General features: G+C 38.4%; 1 protein-coding gene across 3 annotated transcripts in view; it reads right to left on the bottom strand.

Moving 5' to 3' along the window:
• LOC122815837 (death-associated protein kinase 1-like) overlaps nt 1–19,880 on the bottom strand; it is a 913,045-nt gene that overhangs the window by 416,382 nt on the left and 476,783 nt on the right. For all 3 annotated transcript variants that reach the window (XM_044088647.1, XM_044088646.1, XM_044088648.1), the window contains one exon: nt 8,922–9,020. In XM_044088647.1, the coding sequence (XP_043944582.1) occupies nt 8,922–9,020 (99 nt within the window). The remainder of the gene's footprint in view (nt 1–8,921; nt 9,021–19,880) is intronic.

Below are 19,880 nucleotides of genomic sequence, written 5' to 3' on the forward strand. Positions count from 1 at the left end.
GGGTCCAGTGTTATTATTTATCAGGTCCATGATTATTCTTTCCATGACCTTACATATAAGACTAGTCAAACTTATGGGTCTGTAATTTCCCAGGTCAGCAGATCCATCCATCCATCCATCCTCAACCCCTTTTCCCATTTTTGCACATAGGGTCGGGATGGGTCCCCCTTTATGCAGAGGGATGACTGTTGCTGTCCTCCCTTTATCGGGAAAAAGCCAGACCAAAGCCTGTGGTTAAATAGAGATCTTAATGGCCCTAATAAGCTCTGATTTAAGCTGCTTAAGATGCTTCTTGGGTGATAACTGGTGGTGGAGGGTATTTCTTGGGGGAGAACTGGCGGTGTTGGGGAAGTGAAATTTAAGCTGAATTTGTCAGCAAGTAATCATGAATCAAGAAGAAAAATGCAAGTACAGACAAGACAAAGTACAATACCACAATAAATAAAAGTAAACTACAAATAAAAAAATCGATAGCAGAATCTTGTTCCAGGGGTAAAGTCAGAATCAATAAAAAATATTCCATAAAGTATAACCAGTAATTAAAATAAATAATAAAATAAATACAATTAAAACCAGATAAAAAATAAAAGAATAAAGGGGGAAATCACAAATTAAAACAAAACAATAAACTAGTCTCTTCTGAAAATAAGAAAAAAAAACTTTAAAACAAAGTAATAAACCATAGTCCACATACATGCCAAAAAGTATAACCAGTAATTAAAACACTTTCCTAATCCAAACAGAAACAAAATAAAAAAAAAATTCTTACTTAAATTTAACACCTACATGTCATTAAAAATTATGTGAAGCTGTTTATCCACTAGAAAGATCCACACACAGCAAGTAAAAGACAACAGCAGAGCCCCCACACAGGTTGACAGCAACCTCTCCTTTGTCCATCACATTGCCACTGTGGTCAGAAAGTCCTTCAATGTGGCACATTTCATTACTAAGGGTTTTGCATCCAGGAAGAAAGAGGTCATTGTCTCCCTCTACTCTTCCCTCATTAAGCCAGTCATCAAGTACAACGCCCCATTTGGCATGTACCTCACTAGACACCTGCAATAACTGGAGAGGCCACAAAAGTACCTCATAAAGAGGATCCTATGCCTTAAACACTTGTTCTATATGGAGAGACTCAAAAAAACTCCCAACTATTCTCTGTCTCGTATCGCCTACTTAGAGGTGATCTCTGTTTGACTTACAAAGCCATGTCTGACCCAGCTCTGTTAGAAATGCTACATGTAAAGAAATCCCAATCCCTCCACACCATATGCTCCGGAGACCTCAACCTCTTTACCACAATCAACAGAACAAGCTGGAGGGACAGGTTCATAACCCAGAGACTGCCCATGCTATGGAATAGACTTCCCATACATGTCAAACAGAGCACCTCACTGGCCCTCTTCAAGAGAGATCTTGATGAATGGCTGGGAAATAGAAAATTCACCCTGGGGATCACTTCAATGGCTCTGCTCGACAGAGGCACTGGGAACTAAGGTTGGGTGGCACAATGCCAGGGTAATCCTATGGGCTAGGCTTGTAAAGGCTCCAGGGCCATTAGCCTAGTACACACCTATGAACAATACATGTAAAATAAAATAAAACTGTAGATACAAAAATGGACAAAGAATGCTATCAAAACACAGTAAAAATAAAACAGTCCAAACCAAGTAATGAGAAAGTCTTAAATAACATGTTCCAAATGTTAATGAAAGATTATCAAAACATTTTATGATCAAGTTTCTTGAGCTGTAGCACACTCTTGATAGAAGTTTATGTGAATGCTGTGATTTTGGAACAAAGATGTACAGACTGTTGATTACTCTCAAAATGGTGTCAGCTATCCTCCTTACAGTTTTGATTTTGCCTTTGTAACTGCTCATTCTGTGATTCGAATTTTGGATGAACACAAGGGTCCTGGATGTGAAGTGGATGTACCAGAACCATTGATGATCTTGTTTCTTTAGAATTTAAATAAGAGAGATTTAAAATCTACTGCAACGGTTATGAGTTAAGTGGTGGCTGGGGCAGTTATGTATGTAAGCATGTTTAAGTAAATTTGTAACCTGTGTTACACGTGACTGTGATAGCATGGCTTGGGAGCCTTATTTAACAGTAGTGCAGAACTATTTGTAGTGGATGTCAGTTAAATTACTTCACAAGTAGTTTTGAGATATTTATCATGGCTGTAAGTCATGCAATGTAGTGCCACTAGGGATTGCTTTGAGACACTTTTTTGGTGCTAGGTGTGCAGTTCTATTTATTATGCAGTTATGAACAGCTTGCTGCATCTGTACATAGCAGGAGTCTAATTACTTATCAGATTACTGTGTTAGGCTATATTTTGGGTATAGTTAAAACTGATAGCGCCAGCATCTACGGCATGTTATGTTGAAGACCCAATGCCCAAAATACAACTCTGTGTAATTTAAATTAAAAACAGAAAATCAAAGAACCAATGAAAAACAGTTAAAGCTCTAACCAACAGTATTTAGCTTCCCACAACTGCAACAATCATCCCACTAGCACTAGGTCCACCCACCACATGCTATGGATGACTCAAACACCTGGCCAAAACTGTCCATTTGATGCAAGATTGAAAAGTGACTAAAACACAGCAAACAAATGAGGACACAATCAAAATCAAATTAGGATCACAGAAACAACTTACTGGGTGAACAAATTGGTGTAACTAAGGAAATTATTTTTTTTTTTTGAGCTGTGGTACAGATTCGGAATTGCCAAGACATAGTAATGCCTTGCTGAGTTTAATTCTGGTGGCGAAAAAAGCAATTACTAGAAAATGGAAACCAAAGTCTAAACCAACTGTACCAGAAGTAGTGCATATAGTTAAAGAGATAAAAGAACTGGAAGTGGGCTCTTAAGACAAGGATAGGAGCAAATTACATAGTAAAAATGGGAACTCTGGTAACAATACACGAAGAATAATGTTTTGGAGGAGGCATGAGGTTTAAGGAAGGCAGGAATTGAATGAGCTATGTAGATTGATTTAAATTGTGCACATCGGCTTCAGCTTTCAAGAATCTTGGAACAAGCTAACAATGGCTGACTGCATATGTGATATAAATTATTGCCACATTCACAATGCTGCTTGTAGGAGCTACCATACTACAGTGATCTGATTTTTGTGAAACTGGAAACATTCAGCTTCCAAATAAGTGCACTTCTGACCACAATCCATAAATGCTGTAATGACAGTAACCCCTGGATTGATAAGTAGACCCCAGAAACAAGCAACACAAATGACTGGCCATTAACATTCAAAACCATGCACGATGATTGGTCAACCCAACCAGCGTGCCTGTTGTAAAATTCAGCATATAATAACAGAAAAATATCCAGTCACCCAGAGTTTCTTCTATTAATACATGCTACAGGGCTTTACAGTTTTCTTGAGTTTTTTTTTTTTTTTTTACATAATAATAAAGTTTGAAATCCGGACAGTTCAGAGGTACAAGAGAGAGACAAGACAGAGAAAATACAAGGAAAATCAGGTACATTATGCAAAACTAAAGAAATGTACATGATTATACATGTCCTTCTGCCTTCTCTCTTGTACCTCTGAACTGTCCAGATTTCAATTTCAAACTTTATTTTTTATTACTTTTCCAAAGCACTGATGTACTGCACAAGTGTGGGAACGCAAGTCCCGTACGCATGCACAGTACATCAAGAAGGCTACAGGATATGGAAAGAAAGCAGAAGAACACCACTGCACTGTTATACAAAGACATTTAAGAAAAGTAACTAATTTTTTTCTTAAATAATGTCGTATAATAGCAATAACCAACTCCTGTGTGTTACACATTGAAGATTTACCCACGGTTGCCTTTGTTTAATCACAAGGGCAAACTACACCAACCGTTGGTTATTGCTGTAACATCTGAGGTACATCTGCAGAACTCCTCAAAATACTTTCTACTGTATTTTGAATTTGCAGTGTTCCTTTACCTGCCTATACATGTCAGTTCACCCAGCAAATTGAAAAGGTTCCTAATTTACTTTCTATTAGAGTATATACAGCAGTACTGAAGGGACCCCAAACATAACCACATGAGTAGCTAAATGGCTATAGTGACAGTAAAGCATATGTAACAAATGTCCCCAGATAAAGGTGCACTGCAGGTTTTCACCTCCAACTTTGTAATGTATTTTTTCAAAACAATGCAATACATTCAGAAAGAATTCTCTGGCTTGAATGAGATTTCAGCAGTCCTAACATATAAGAATTTAAGGCCAAAAACTCAAATATGCTGTACATTATAACAGTTAATACAGCACAAGTATAATATAAATAATTAGCATGGAGTACGAGGGGGTGAAAAAGGGCCTATTCCCTTGAGTAAAACACTGTTTATTTTCTTATGTTACACTCCATATAAAACACTGGCCTTTTTTTCTACACTCCCCCCCTCCTCAGATATACAGTGGATATAAAAAGTGTACACCCCCTGCTAAAATGCCAGGTTTGTGTGGTATAAAAAAATGAGACCACACTACATCATTTTTCAAAACTTTTCCCACCTTTACTGTGACCTATAACCTGTGCAATTCAATTGAAAAACAAACAAATCTGTTAGGGGAAAAAATATAAAAAAAATTAAAAAAACAAACAATATGGTTGCATAAGTGTGCACACCCTTAAACTAATACTTTGTTGTGTGTGCTCACCGTTAAACTAATACCTTGTTGAAGCACCTTTTGATTTAATTACAGTATTCAGTCTTCTTGGGTACACACCTGCCATCAACTAAAGAGACTCTGATTAACCCCAAATAAAGTTCAGCTGTCCTATTAGGATTTTCCTGACATTTACTCAGTTGCCTGCTACAGCAAAAGCCATGATTCGCAGAAAGGTTACAAAGCATCAAAGGGATCTCATTTTTGGAAGGTATCAGTCAGGAGAAGGGTACAAAAAAAACTTCCACAGCATTGGATATACCATGGAACACAGTGAAGACAGTCATCAAAAAGTGGAGAAAATATGGGACAACAGTGACATTACAAAGAACTGGACGTCCCTCCAAAATTGATGAAAAGACAAGACGAAAATTGGTCAGGGAGGCTGCCAAGAGACCTACAGCAACACTGAAGAAGCTGCAGGAATTTCTGCTAAGTACTGGTTGTGCACTACATGTGACAACAATCTCCAGTATTCTCCATATGTCTGGACTATGGGGTAGGGTTGCAATATGGATGCCTTTTCTTACACAGAAAAACATCCAGGAATGGCTAAAATTTGCAAAACAATACATCAAGTCTCCCAAAAGCATGTGGGAAAATGTGTTATGGTTTGATGAGACCAAGGTTGAACTTTCTGGCCACAATTCCAAAAGGTACATTTGGTGCAAAAACAACACTTCGCATCACCAAAAGAACACCATCCCCACGGTGAAGCATGATGGTGGCAGTATCATGCTTTGAGGTTGCTTTTCTTCAGCTGGAACTGGGGCTTTAGTCAAGGTGGAAGGAATTATGAACAGTTCCAAATACCAGTCACTTTTGGCCCAAAACCTTCAGGCGTCTGCTAGAAAGCTGAAGATGAAGAGGAATTTCACCTTTCAACACGACAATGACCCCAAGCATACATCCAAATCAACAAAAGAATGCCTTCACCAGAAGAAAATTAAAGTTCTGGAATAGCCCATACCTAAATCCAACAGAAAATCTGTGGGGTGACCTGAAGAGGGCTGTGCACAAGAGATGCCCTCGCAATCTGACAGATTTGGAGCACTTTTGCAAGGAAGAGTAGGCAAATATTGCCAAGTCAAGGTGTGCCATGCTGATAGTCTCCTAGGCAAGACAACTGAATGCTGTAATTAAATCAAAAGGTGCTTCAACAAAGTATTAGTTTAAGAGTGTGCACACTTATGCAACCATCTTATTGTATGTTTTTTATTTTTTATAGTTTTCCCTCTAACAGATTTGTTTGTTTTTCAATTGAATTGTGCAGCTTATAGGTCACATTAAAAATGGGAAAAGTTTTTAAATGATTTATTGTGATCTCATTTTTTATAATACAAAAACCTGGCATGTTAACAGGGGTGTGTACACTTTTTAAATCCAGTGTGTGTGTGTGTGTGTGTGTGTGTGTGTGTATTACATATGGGTCTATGTCAGATGAGTGAGTTTTCAGAAACTCAAAACTGATACGGTCAAGACCATATAACTGAATTTCCGAAAACTCTAACATCAGAAAAATACAGAATAAACCACAAAAATCTACCTTTTTTACATTTTTGCCAGGGGGAAAGCCCATCCCCCCGTGCCCCCTACACCCCCTGCAAATCATATATACCAACTCTGAGCTCACACTAGAGTGAGGAAAAGGGTAAATTTCCTGATCTGCACTGTACCGCGATCTCCATTCAAAGGTTTCTGGTTTTCAAAAATTTGATCATATGGTTTCAACTACATGAATTTCGAGTTTCTGAAAACTTCATCAACTGATAAGGGCCTATATATGTTTGGGAACACTTTATAATCCCGAAATTCTGAAATACTGAATTTCAGAATCCCGAGATTATAAAGACAAAAGCTCAAAATTTCGAAACCCCAGAAGCATTAATTTCAAAATCCCGAAGTCCAGAGATGTTGAGTTAGCACTTCTGGTGTTGCTGTTTGTGAATGGATAGCTGGAAGTTCAGGTAATTATTTATGTTTAAGGGTTTTAGTTAGGGACTTTAGTGTGTGTCAGTGTGTTTTATGACTGTGTGTGTGTGTGTGTGTGTGTGTGTGTGGGGGGGATGTTGCTTGTATGGTGGTGTTTTCGTGTGTTTGTCTGTGTAATGCGACCTTGGAGTTAGTATATTTAAGTAGGGGGGTGTGAGGGGTGCAGGGGGGCTCCCCCCTGCTTGTATGTAGTGTAGGTTTGTGTGTTTGTATGTGGGGGGTGTATGTTTGTGTATGTGTACGTGTGTGGTGTATGGTTAGTGCAGGATTCGTGACTTTGAAATTTGCGCTTTTGGGATTTCGGGATTTTAAGGTTTCGACTTTATGATCTCGAGAGTCTGAAATTCAATATTTCAGGATTTCGGGATTATAAAGTGAACCCATATGTACATACACACACACACATATATATAGATATGTACATTTATGCAGAGAGAAATATAGTTACTCAGTGATATAAATATGTTTACCTTTCATTTCTTCTAATTACCTTTTCATCAAATCACTGAAAAAAATAATTGAAAACACATTTACTGAATTACATTTCACAGAAAACTATAAGAAGGCTATAGATAATCACTGCTGATGTAGTTTAAGATTTTAGGACCATGCGAATTATAAGGGGATATTAGTCTAGAACATTATTTATACCTTGCCAACGCTCGCCCTCATGTTGTATCCACATCTTTAGAAATCTGTTTGTGTGCCAACAGTTATTCACTGTGTGTGGTATTTCCTCTTATTTGCTAAATATGAAATAGATGTGAGCTGCTCTGGTGACAGAGGGATAAAGCTCTGACTCCAACCTAGATGACCTTGTTTCGACTAGCAGCTCAGGCATTTGATGGAGATGTCAAGGAGGATGGGAGGTTCCTATACTAGGGGAGAAGGGATCATGCTGACATTCTTCAGTGCAGCTTAGCTATGGCTGTACTCGGGGAGGCTGGCGTCTGGTGGGGGGGTAGATGGGATTGTGATCATCCCTTAAGGGCCCAGGGAGCACTGCATGCCATAGTCCCCTAGGCCTCAACCAGTCATAGCGTTGGGCTAGGCATGTAGTGGTGGTATTATAGGCTAAGGAAAAAAAAACAGACTAATGGAGGATAGTAACATCCTGACGCTTGGTCCACACCTACTGTGAGTGAAGGAAAAATAACTCGTAAGGTGTACCATCAGACAGATGGTGGACAGGCTTACTAGGTGGGGAGAAGAACTGGAATGTCATAGGGTACTGGGAGAAAAACAAACAAAAACAAAGAAATATATGTAAATAGGTAGATAATAATATAGACAAAACACACACACTCTATGCAAGCTTGACTGACAAATCCTTCAAAGACATGTCCAACTTTAGGGATGGACCATGTACAGAAAGAAGAGGATAACGTGCCATATGTTAACTTTTTTCACTTACAAATGAAACCCACAAAAAACAGTAAAGTCGACTGCTGAACAAGCATCATATCTAGATCCAAATCATGTGATTTGGTGTGATTATGCACTGAGGTTGTGTGATGTGTCTTTCAGTGACTGTACAGTACCTGGATAGTGTAGGACAGTAAAGGTGGAGAGAATGAAGCAGGAAAAAATTATATGACCTGATTTGTAACAACAAAAAAATCACAACACAACAGTCCTGGAACACCCACAAAATGGGAATGCAGAAGCTTGTTTTCCTTCTAGGGCTTGTTCTAAGAGCTCCCCACTAACACATGCATAATCCACAGGTGCTGTAGTTTACTCAGAGGAAAAACACTATCCAACATTTCATGTTTCCACTTTTCAGTTAAAGAGCAGATTAGTGTTCTGATATTCAGTCACTCAAATGGTTCCCCAGTATTTTAGAACGTGATACCCAAAAAATGGTGTGAGATAAATCAACCACTTGTACAAATGTGGATGGTGCAAAGCTGTGTCATCAGAGTGATTATTTTTATACATAAATGAAAGATCTCTTTTTACCGGAATACTTTTGCATTTTGGGGAACATTTTTTCTCAATCTTCCTTATCAAATAACGTCTGTTATTATAAAAAGTGCAGTACAAAACTTCAAAAATGTATTTTTACAAATCATGTATAATTAAACTTTCTAAATGAGACTACAATTTGGCACGTCATCACACAACACACACTTCATCAGAAGTGAATCACTTTTTAACATAGTAGTGACTGTATGGCTTTAATTTGCTGCTAAAAGTGGCAACATTACAGAAATAAGAATTACCTTGTTTTTGAGTTCAACATTTGCCTTATACTCCAGCAGAAGACGAGATATACATTCATACCTCTTGGAAGCAGCAAGATGAAGTGGAGTGTCCCCTTCCTAAAAAAATAAAAAATATGCTGTCACTCAAATAAATGCTTAACATGTAAAATATTATTCCAAATATTCAGAATATTTTACATTTTCTAAAGGAGGTAAGTACAGATTTGGTCTTTATCCTGATGCACAGGCAAAAGCCAAGGAGCTGTGAAAGACCTTAAGTTGCCATGAAAGGTCACTGCCATATTTTTGCCTGGGCTGAGTTATTCTAACAACTTCCTACTAATGTTGTTAGAGCAGTTACCTGCCATCATCATAAAAGTGAAATAACACCTTTCAGCATAAATGTGAAGCTAAGACTTATCTTTCAAATGTCATCTCCTAGAAGAGGCATGTAAGGATGTAGCCCCTGAAAAATCTGCTGTACAAAGGTAGCTCCCAGGAGGATTAATTCCACTAACCAACCCCCAAACTGTACCACACAAAGATGGAGGCAAATCAGAGTCTACAGAAGATAAACTGCAGTGGGTATGCGGAATCTCCAAGAAGATTTGGGGTCCACAATTGTAAATGCGGTTAAAATGTCAGCGAGTAATAGCAGTGTTGATATTTTACCACTAGAATGTCATTAAATACTCTTTAAATAGCAGTTTCAATACTCTGTTGCCCACTGAAGCTGGTTTGGTATGAATCAAGGTGATCACAGATATTAAATAATAGTTTGGTACAACAAAACCACCTTCACAAAAGCCCTGGTAATTCTCCAGAATAGACAGGTACAGAAATGACTTATTAAGAGCAGAAATTAACACAGCCTTTATTAATTTTGACAGAAAAAAGCCCTAATCTTAGTGAAGGCCTAATAACCAGTACAAATGGATCCAGGAAGAAGTGAACAAGTCTAAATGGTCCAACTTGGAGCCTGAGATTGTATATTTCATACAAGTCACAAACTATGAGGATCTCACATGCAAAATCTGGAGGCAAAAACTAGAATCCTTGTCCAGTCCTACTGATAATCCATAGACATTCTTATCAATCTTATCCATAAAAAAGTATACATCTTCCTCATATTCTGATACAGAGGATGCTTTCCAAATTAGCTGATTAGACAGACTAGGCTGCACAATCTCTCATATTTCTAGCACGAATTAACACAGACAAGAGTGATACCTTCTTATGGAAAATTTATGCAAGATGAATAGCATAATATTAATCAGTCCTAAATCGGCCCTAACAAAGGAGTATTCTACACCAATGATACTCCATCACACACCCCTCACTCCTTAAGAGTTATTATATTGTTACAGAACATAATGTTACAGGTGGTAATAGATCGATTTTCAACACATGCATGCTGATTTATGGTTTCAAGTCCCAACTTATCCAAGTCTGACAATAACTTATCCAGTATTATCTTCTCTGTTATTTTTCCACAACATGAAAGTAGATGTTAGGGTCTATATGACTGAGTTTGGCCTACTTCCCTTTCCCTTAGAGATAGGTTTAATAAGTGCATGTCTCCAATCCTGAGTAATCTCCCCATATTTATATGACCTAGTAAATAATATATATGACATTATTATAACTTCTTGCTGAAATGTTCTCAGGTCATTATTACTAATGCTGTCTCCTCTCTGTACTTTGTTTGGATCCAGTATGAGCAGTTCATTTTTAATATAATCTAATTTGTTTCCAGTTTCTGCAGTTACCTGGATGTCACTAGGCCAACTTATCACTCCCTTTGTGGAGCCAAACCATTCTGCATAAGATTTTGTAAATATATCTATAATCTGCTGAATCTGAGAAAAACATTTAGAATCTACACACAGTTTGTCAATTTGTATGTCTTTACTCCTTCCACATCTTATGTATCTATAAAAATGTTTCCTATTAGGCACAATACTTTTATAAAAATTTTCATCAAACTTGTCATGATTTTGTCTTATATTTGTTTGTCCAACATGTTTATTTCAGTTTTCAGAGTTGTAGTTTGACCTCTCTAATTTCTTAGATCTTGATGTTAAATATTTTTTTGACTTTTTGCACTGTTTCTCTTTCAAATCTTTCCACATTCCATCTGTAGTTTTTTCACTGAAAACTTCACTCCAGTTATTTCTACATAGTGGCTGTTTTGCTTCCATTTAATTTGTAACTAACCTTCTGTGCATTGGTTTAAATTTCAGTTTGGCAGAATTATCTATCAACAAGTTAACCTTCATATCACCATGACCGCTGCACCGGGATACTGGCTTCACCACAAATGCAGAGGTGACTGTCTTCAGCTGAAATATAAATGAGTCTCCTCTCTCACATTACACCTCTAGACTGTTGGAAGAATATATAAGAAGATTACAACTGCATGAAGTTGCCAGTACTAAGTTTCTACATGCTCAACAGATCACTATGGTGCTGATAATGCAAAAGGTGGTGTAAGTTTGAAACAGATTAGAATTAGGTTGCCATGTACAAGATGTGGGTCAATAACTGGTCTCAGTGGGGCTTCAAAGATGGCTTAATTTCAGTTCTCCCAATCTGAAAAAAGAAACTAAGAAATAAGAGCTAGTAATTCTGCCAATTCGAGTAAAATTCAGTTACAAATGTGTAAGTACACTGCCTGGAGGGCCAGCAAAGAAGAAATTTAGAGAAATTGAAAGAAAGTCAACTAGAAAAGGTGACGAGAAAACACTGATTGGGAGGAAGCCTACAGCTGTTCAGAAAAAAAGCAGTTCAAGCTCCAGCACTGGTAAAAGAGATGGTGTCCAGTAATTTAAAGGAAAATATAAATTAAATATTCTTAGAACTGATTAAAACAAATGAAACACTGAAGGAGTTTATCAACTCAAATAACAAAAAGCTAGAAAATATACATATAACTATAAGAAGCTTCAACTAGCTATTCAGATGAACTGATACAACTGAAAAATCAGAGGATGAAATGACTAAAAGGCTGGCTTTGTATGAGATTTCTCAAGAAGAGCTGTTTCACAAAATAGTATAGTTAGAAGTAGAGCATGCAGAGAAAACCTGATATTTTCTGCTGTACTAGAGAAACTGAAGGGAACACCATTTTAATTTTATGAAAGCACAAATAAGCAACTAGACTGGTATTCCACAACAGGATTTGTTAACTGAAAGGGCACATGTCTACGCTCCAAACCTGACCATGAGAAAACAGTCAAGACCTGTATTAGTAATGATGCAATCATACCAACAGAAAGACTTGATAGTAAAAAAAAATGGCAGAAGGGCAAAGTATTAAAAATTGGAGACAGTAGGATATTTTAGGAAAAGTTATTATTCAATGTAAACTGAGCAGAAGAGAAGCAAATTTATCCCAACAATCAGAGAATGTTGAAAGGTGGGTGTGGGATTCCAGCTGTTTTATGAATATTTTCGTTTCTGGAAGATCAAAGACATTCCTAATGCAGAACAATTTAAGGAGGAAAACACAAAAGCTTATTCAGCAAAGCATGAACCATCAAACAGAAGGGGACTCTGCTTCTCATCCTGCTGACAATAAAGCTCACAGATAGATTTTGCCATTGAAACCTTTTCCAATTGTATAAAAGTAAATGCTTGAGAGACAGAAAAAAAGCACAGGAGTTGTCTAGAAGATCCAGAAGTACCTTGGACCTGAACAAGAGTCTGGTGATGGGAGATGGAGGTAACAAAAAGATAACCAACAACACTGAAATTAGTGATTAAATGTGATATTATAAAACATCAATCACATTTTTGAAACATGGCTTTGCAAGACAAAATGGCTGAGAAAGACTGGACTTTGTTAAACATGTGGGTGCACTACAAGACAAATACCCCACTTTATGTCATTAATGTTTAAAAGGACACTAAAAGGAAACAAAGTAACTAAGTAAAACAATTTTTCTTCTTAATAGTATTTGTATAAAACATTTCATGATATAAACCATGTATTATATAGTAACACAGACTTGTGTAGTATGTAGTCAGAGGTATTTTAAATGTGTGGTGTAAGTTTTCAGTGAGTGTTGTGTGTGATACAGATATTAAACAAGATTATATTAAATGTAGAGTTGAGATGTTTACTCTTATTTTTGCATAGGTGAATGTCTGGATTAATGTCCTTGGTTTAATCTAAAACAAGTGTTTCTGTAACCAAATAGGCTTGAAAAATAAGACAAAATGACGAATGTCATGAGAAGTGCAAAGTATCTCACATATGTAAAGATATTCCCCAGGATTCACAAAGCTCCATGCAAGAATAAGGCTATTCTTGCATGGAGTGGTTCGTGTCCATGTAGAACAGCAGTGCGCCTTGCATGAAGGCACGCTGCTATCTACTCTAAACGGACATGAACCAGGAGCGAGCGCAGGGAGCATGTGTCAGCAGTGCCTGCACATGAAACACACTCCCTTCACTCAGAAAGGACCATACGGCACATTCTGAAACAGATGAGTGTCAATCTATATAATATTAGAGCCTGGCTCTAATATTATATAGTAAACGAGTGTCCACAGACACTGAAATATAAGTAGCTAACATTTCAGTGTCCGCAAACACTGAAAAAGAAAAAAAAACACAAACATCTAGAAGGCATCAGCCTTCAAGTGCACACCCTCAAATATATGCTCTCTTGCCCTATATGCATGGAAGCAGTAGGGCAAAAGGAAAGGAAGAGAAATTAAAAACATGTAAGTTTTTTTTTTCATCAAATAAATCTGAAGTTTAAGCGGTGCGCAGCTTGTTTGCACAGCACGCCGCTATGCTTAGCCTTGCTGAAATCCTGAAAATGATAGACAAGTGCTACTGTGATAGAAAACATTATCAAGCTGCTGTAGCATAGTGGCACTGCCATGTTTTAGCATGTAGAACATGTTTGGTTCAAATCCCTCCTCTGCCAATTTATTTAATACACTTTTAAGGACTTTGAATGATAGATGTCAATCATATGGCTCACGTATAGCACAGTAGGGGTTGGAATATATACAATATAAATGTAAAAAATACTTTATAAATGTAATGAAAAAAATGATTTAAGCAATGCTTTGCTAGTGTAAGCATTGCTTACATGCTTTCAGCTCTGCTTAGCTGGTGTAAGCATTGCTATGTGGATTTGTGTGGAGCTAAGCATATTAAAACCAGCCAATCAAGAAAAAGTGCGGGAAAACTGTCCTATTTAAACCGCACAGGTGGGAATACAGCCATAAAAATTTGGGACTGCTCACAGCAGGACCAAAATGTCTGGCATTGGTGAAGGTGTTCACTTCCGTGCGCAATGTTGGGGCATCCAGGAGTCCAGGGTCATGGCTGAGCACCTAGTTAAAAACCACGATGGCAGGCTGCTACAGGGCCAGTACCAGGGCTCGCAGTACAAAGCAGAGGCCTGGGACCAGCTTGCACGTGCTCTCACCAGTGCCACTGGCATACCCCGGACTGGTGAGCAGGTATGTCACCACCATAATGACCTGAAGCAGAGGAGGGGTGCACTCCTGGACCAGTGAATCCAAGAAATCCGAGAGCTGGATGTCCCATCTGTCTGTAAGTATGCAGTCTTATGTATCTCTAACTAAGTATGGAAAAAGTTCAACTTGTGACTGTGCAGGTGTGATTAATGTGTGATGTCTCCCCATACAGCTGCTGAGGAGAGGTCCCAGAATGTTAAAGCTCATGTCCAGCAACTGGCCTGGCTGCGTCGACAGTATGGTGAGTACAGAATACCCTTAATATTAGCAGAATGAAATCAAAATTATAGTAATGGTAGTACCGCCTGTATATATAATTGTGCTGTAAAAGTCAGGAATAAATGCCTCTGTCAGGCTGCCAGTGTTACAATGGAGTATTTCCAGCTGCTGTGTAATACAGATATCAGTAGCAAACAAGGTACAATATGCAAGAGAAGAATATTAGAATATGTATGAGTGTTTCTGAGTGAACCTGCCACGGAAGTGCCATGTCAGGGCTACTGTAACAGTTAGAAATGAAAAGCATTCCCCTGTGCAGATCATGCAGGAATAGTAATTGTGGATGTCTGAATTGTACACAGATATGTATGTCAAAACTAATAAAGGTGATCCCAAACACTGGTGTGTATCATCTCACTTGTACCTGAAAAATAGAAATGTGTATGTCCTGCAAAATGCATTAACTGAGGTGAACTGATTTAGCACTGCTTTTCTGCATACTTTAGAATGGGCATGTCAAATAACTGAAAAAAGCAACAGTACATATTTCCATCAAAATGTGTTTTACTTGTTTGTCTGCCAGCATTGACCTGCGTTAACTTTTCAATTTCAGCCGTATGTAACTGTGAATGTACTGAAAAATGTATAAGACTAACAGGTGCAAACTTAAAACTTACACTGTGTACTCAGGAATCTAAATTACAGTATGTAGTTGTAAAACAGTCAACTGTGCAATCCAGCTAATGTACACGTTTCACAAACAGTGACACCAATGTCTGTTGTGTATGCATAATTTGTACTGAAAATGGGAAACAAATAATGCTACATGTCATAATAAAAGTACTGTGCACAAAAATATGTACTAGATAGAAATGTCACAAGTAACACACAACACCTCCCCAGTAGCTCAGTCTGATAAGGACTAGACCTGTAGTTCAATTTTGCACACACACCATGATTCGAATCCAAGAACCACCACTAACATCTCAGTCTAGTTCTGCAGTTGTAAACTGCAATCTGAATAGAAAAAAATAATGCACTGCAAGGCATACTTTTTCCATACAGGGCACACAGGTAAAGAAATACGAACAGAAATACTAGTAAGATGTGTATAACTATGAAAGGTGTACAAGTGCTGTGTTGATCACCCCCAGTCCTACAAATAGATGCAAGCTAGACATCCTACAAAAAGATGCAAGCTAGAAATCCACACTCTGAGGTCTGGCCCAGACAAGCCCCTCAAGTGTCACGCTATCATGCACAGTTTCCCCAGTTGCCAAGAAACCTGCACACACAGAATGTCACGGCAGATGTATGTGAAAGGCAAAACACACACTCCAGGTCCTGCAACTAATATGTGAATCTGAAATATGTGTAGAAACAGCAATGTAATGTGCACATAGTTTATCTGCACAGGCCCTCAGGTAAAGAAATTGGTATAGAAACAGGTCCAATGTGTATAATAAAAATAAGGGTACAATTGCTCTGTTGATATCTACAGCTGTTGGTGTGCTGTAGCAGCCCCATGTCCCAGGTAGAGTGCAAGTGCGGTCAGAATGTAGAGTAGTGAATAGTAGTGTACTGACAAATATACTTGACAGCAGTTGTCAATTGAATCTGTTCCCATCCCCCACCACTCAACTGATCCAACAATCACACTGAAACCAACATCAGTATGTTCCTAAACAAACCTCTACTGTTGGGACCGTTGTTCCATTTGGTTTATAATTGTTTAAACTGTGTGCATACTAATATTCCCTGTTGAATAATCATTTTATTGCCTGCCTGACATACCACTAAATGGCATGCTGTTGCAACCCTGAATGCCATTCCATAAATGCATGGTTTCTATTTGCTATGGCACTGTTATAATTGCACTGTTTTGGGTAAATGGGAATATCCATGCATGCTATTTTGACTAATGTTGTAATGTGTTGTGCATGACTAACCAATATTCATTGTTAATTTCCACACCATGGCACATATGGGAAGGTACATCCCAGTGGATCTGACTCTACCACCTCACCTGGCCGAGGCACAGGGTCCCAGCATGTCTGGGACCCAATCCAGACCTCCCTCATCTGCTGGTCCTGCACCACCCTCGGGTGGAACAGCTGCAGGGGATAGGGCTCCCCCCCTGCAAGTGGGCGCAGTGAGGATGTTGTCACCCAGGACAAGGTCTGTGGCATGGTGCACAGTGCCCTACAGACGAAGCTGGATGACCGCCTGCACCAGGTGGAGGGCAGGCTATCACACCTAGAGGGGCAGGCGGCCCCTCCAGCCCAGCCACCTTCGGGGCTGTTAAGGAGTAGTGGTGACTGTCATCGGGTAGGGACATAAGTGCCACTACTATCATCTGGAGGGGCTCACTCATGAGCCTTGGATTTCCAACCACCCCCCCATCACAGTGTTTACCCCCCCATGTGTCATACACCACCCCTGTCTGTTGTCTTGTCTGTCTGCAAATGCAACCTCGCCTACCAAACATCCCTCACCACACTTACCAATAATCCTTCCTTAACTTCCCACTCTCACCTTAAAAAAAAAGGGAGCATCTGTCCTACAAATAAATCATGTCCCATACATAGCTCTGCATTTCCCCCAAAGACATGTACCCATCACACAATCTAACCATGCCAAGCATCTGTATTGTATGATGCCCCTTTCCTACACCCTTCCTGCACATCCCTTATTTCTCCTCTTGTTTGTCCCCCTGCTTGCCCCAATTTCACCACTTTCCTATCTCCCTTTTTTTCTTTTCTTTATTTAAAATTAGCGCGGGTTTCAGCGGCCGTAAGCTAAGCTAAGCTCACATAAGCATCACTTAGCTCCGGGCAAACCTGCGCAAACCCACTTACAACTGCTTTAAAGTGCCTTAATCACTCTGTCTCCAACAGCCCCTGTTCTACCCGGCAACCGCAGCCGTTGCAAGTCTCAAACCCAGGACCCTGCACACTATAGCCAAAGTGATTTAACACTAAGCCATTTCAGATGTAAATAAATCTGATGTTTTCTCAAACATATCATCCAGCACAGTCGTTCAACAGTATGGGAAATGTATTTAAATATGTAGATGTATGAGTGTGTGTGTGTGTGAGTGTGTGAGTGAGTGTGTGTGTGTGTGTGTGTGTGTGTGTGTGTGTGTGTGTGTGTGTGTGTGTGTGTGTGTGTGTGTGTGTGTGTGTGTATATATATATATATATATATATATATATATATACATAAAAAGATATTTTTATTTTATTTTCAGTTTGATTACCAGGGAAGTTCACTGGGCCTGAAAGTGCCTGTTTTCAGTGGAGGCCGGGGAGAAAATCTCCATAAGCAATACAGTAAGGGTTGCATAATTATAAAGGTATAATACATGTACAATATTCATACAGTAAGGAAATGCAAATGCATAAAAAGTACAGCATACAACACAGTTAACAGATATTAGAGAACACAGTTTACAGGTGTTTGCATTCAGAGCAAGCATGATCAACTGTCTTTATAATAAAAGATCTAAGGTTCTTGTGTTATTATACTAGTAGGGGGGAGACAGTTTACATGCAGTTATTCTAATTAAGTAAGGTATATACTTAATGTGCAGTCAATAGAAGTAATTTGCTATTTACAATATATACATACTTGGAATTAAGTGAGAGATTGCTTAATCAGTGACACAGCTTGAGTCTGTTGTAGGAGAAGAGAAATATGAGTTAGAGGGAGGTGAGGAGCAAGGAGTATGAAGAACTCTTTGGGGAATTCCCTTAAATTTAGATAGGGTGTAAGCAGGAACATTTCCATTTGGATGACAGGTATGAGAAAAGCTGGGTTTTGAAGTTTTCTGAGTTTGGTATAGTCCTAAGTGAAGGAGGGAGAGAGTTCCATTTCTTGCCTAGTAAGAAAGAGAGGAGAAGCTGTCCAGCAGGTTGTTTGGGTTAAAAATTAAATTTTGGTGTTCAGATCTCAGAGATCTATTTGGGATGTATGGGGGAAGGGTGTTTGTTAAGGCTGGGCATTTATCTGGGTGAAATATTAATTTGTGAGCAGTGATTAGTTGTAGAAAGTCTAGGTGGTTAGAGAGTTCTAGCCAGTTCAGAGATTGTAGGGTAAGGCAATGATGGATGAGTGGAGGTTTTGGATTTAGCTGCAAATTTAGAGATCTTGTTATAGCAATTTTCAAGTTTGGAGGTGATGGAATTAGTCAGATTTGTTAAAAGAGGGGCTCCATATAGTAAAGATGGTAGAAGATAAGTAGTTGCCAAGGTATGCCTTGTGGAGTTGGAGAGAAAGAGGTTATTCCTATACAGCATACCTAATATTTGGTGGGTTTTCTTCATGTTTTGTTGAATGTGGATATCGAACATAAGGTGTTCATCTATGGTAATACCAAGAAGTTTTGCAAAAGGGACCACTTCTATAGCTGAGTTTGTTTGGCTAAGGACTATGAAAGCATTTTTGTCATAAGAGAAAGCCCTGGAGGGAGGGAAAAGTAGTATTTTTGATTTATTTGAGTTGAGAGAGAGGTGGGTATTTTTGAGTTATTTGAGTTGAGAGAGAGATATATATATATATGTATACACACACACACATATATATATATATATATATATATATATATATATATATATATATATATATATATATATATATACATACACACACAAAAAATAAATATATGACCAAGCACTGTTAATGGGGGTGAAGGGGCCAAAAATAAGTACCTCTTGTAATTATTGATATCATCCCCTCCTCCCCAGCTGAACAGATCTGCCTTGCAACACAGTAACCAACACTTGCAATTCTCATACCCAGGACCCTACACAACATAGCCAAAACAAGTTAAAAGTAATCCATCTCAGCTGTACAATGTCAGGGTGATATCAATAACATATGCAGAACAGTCTGTGTACCATAGGGAATGTACAATGTGGAAGCAGTAAACATTCCAGTGATAAATACACACACACATATATATATACATATATATAGATATGTATGTATATACATATATATGTACATATATTACTACTTATAGATATGTATAAGAAAATATATATTCAGAGGGTGCACAGCATATCGAACAGCCAGTATTCATACAGCTGCCACCTTTTAAAATGGCCAATGTTTGACTCTTTCATACAAAAGGCAATTATTGCATGAAACATATACCCACAGACAAGTCAAAGGATATGACACCACACACAAGTTTGCATACATAGAAATGTTTATTTGTGTACTATTTCAGTTGTATATGCCATTTCATATAGC

This window comes from Protopterus annectens, chromosome 11.part0, assembly GCF_019279795.1.
Source record: "Protopterus annectens isolate FY-2018-M chromosome 11.part0, PAN1.0, whole genome shotgun sequence".
NCBI lineage: Eukaryota > Metazoa > Chordata > Ceratodontiformes > Protopteridae > Protopterus > Protopterus annectens.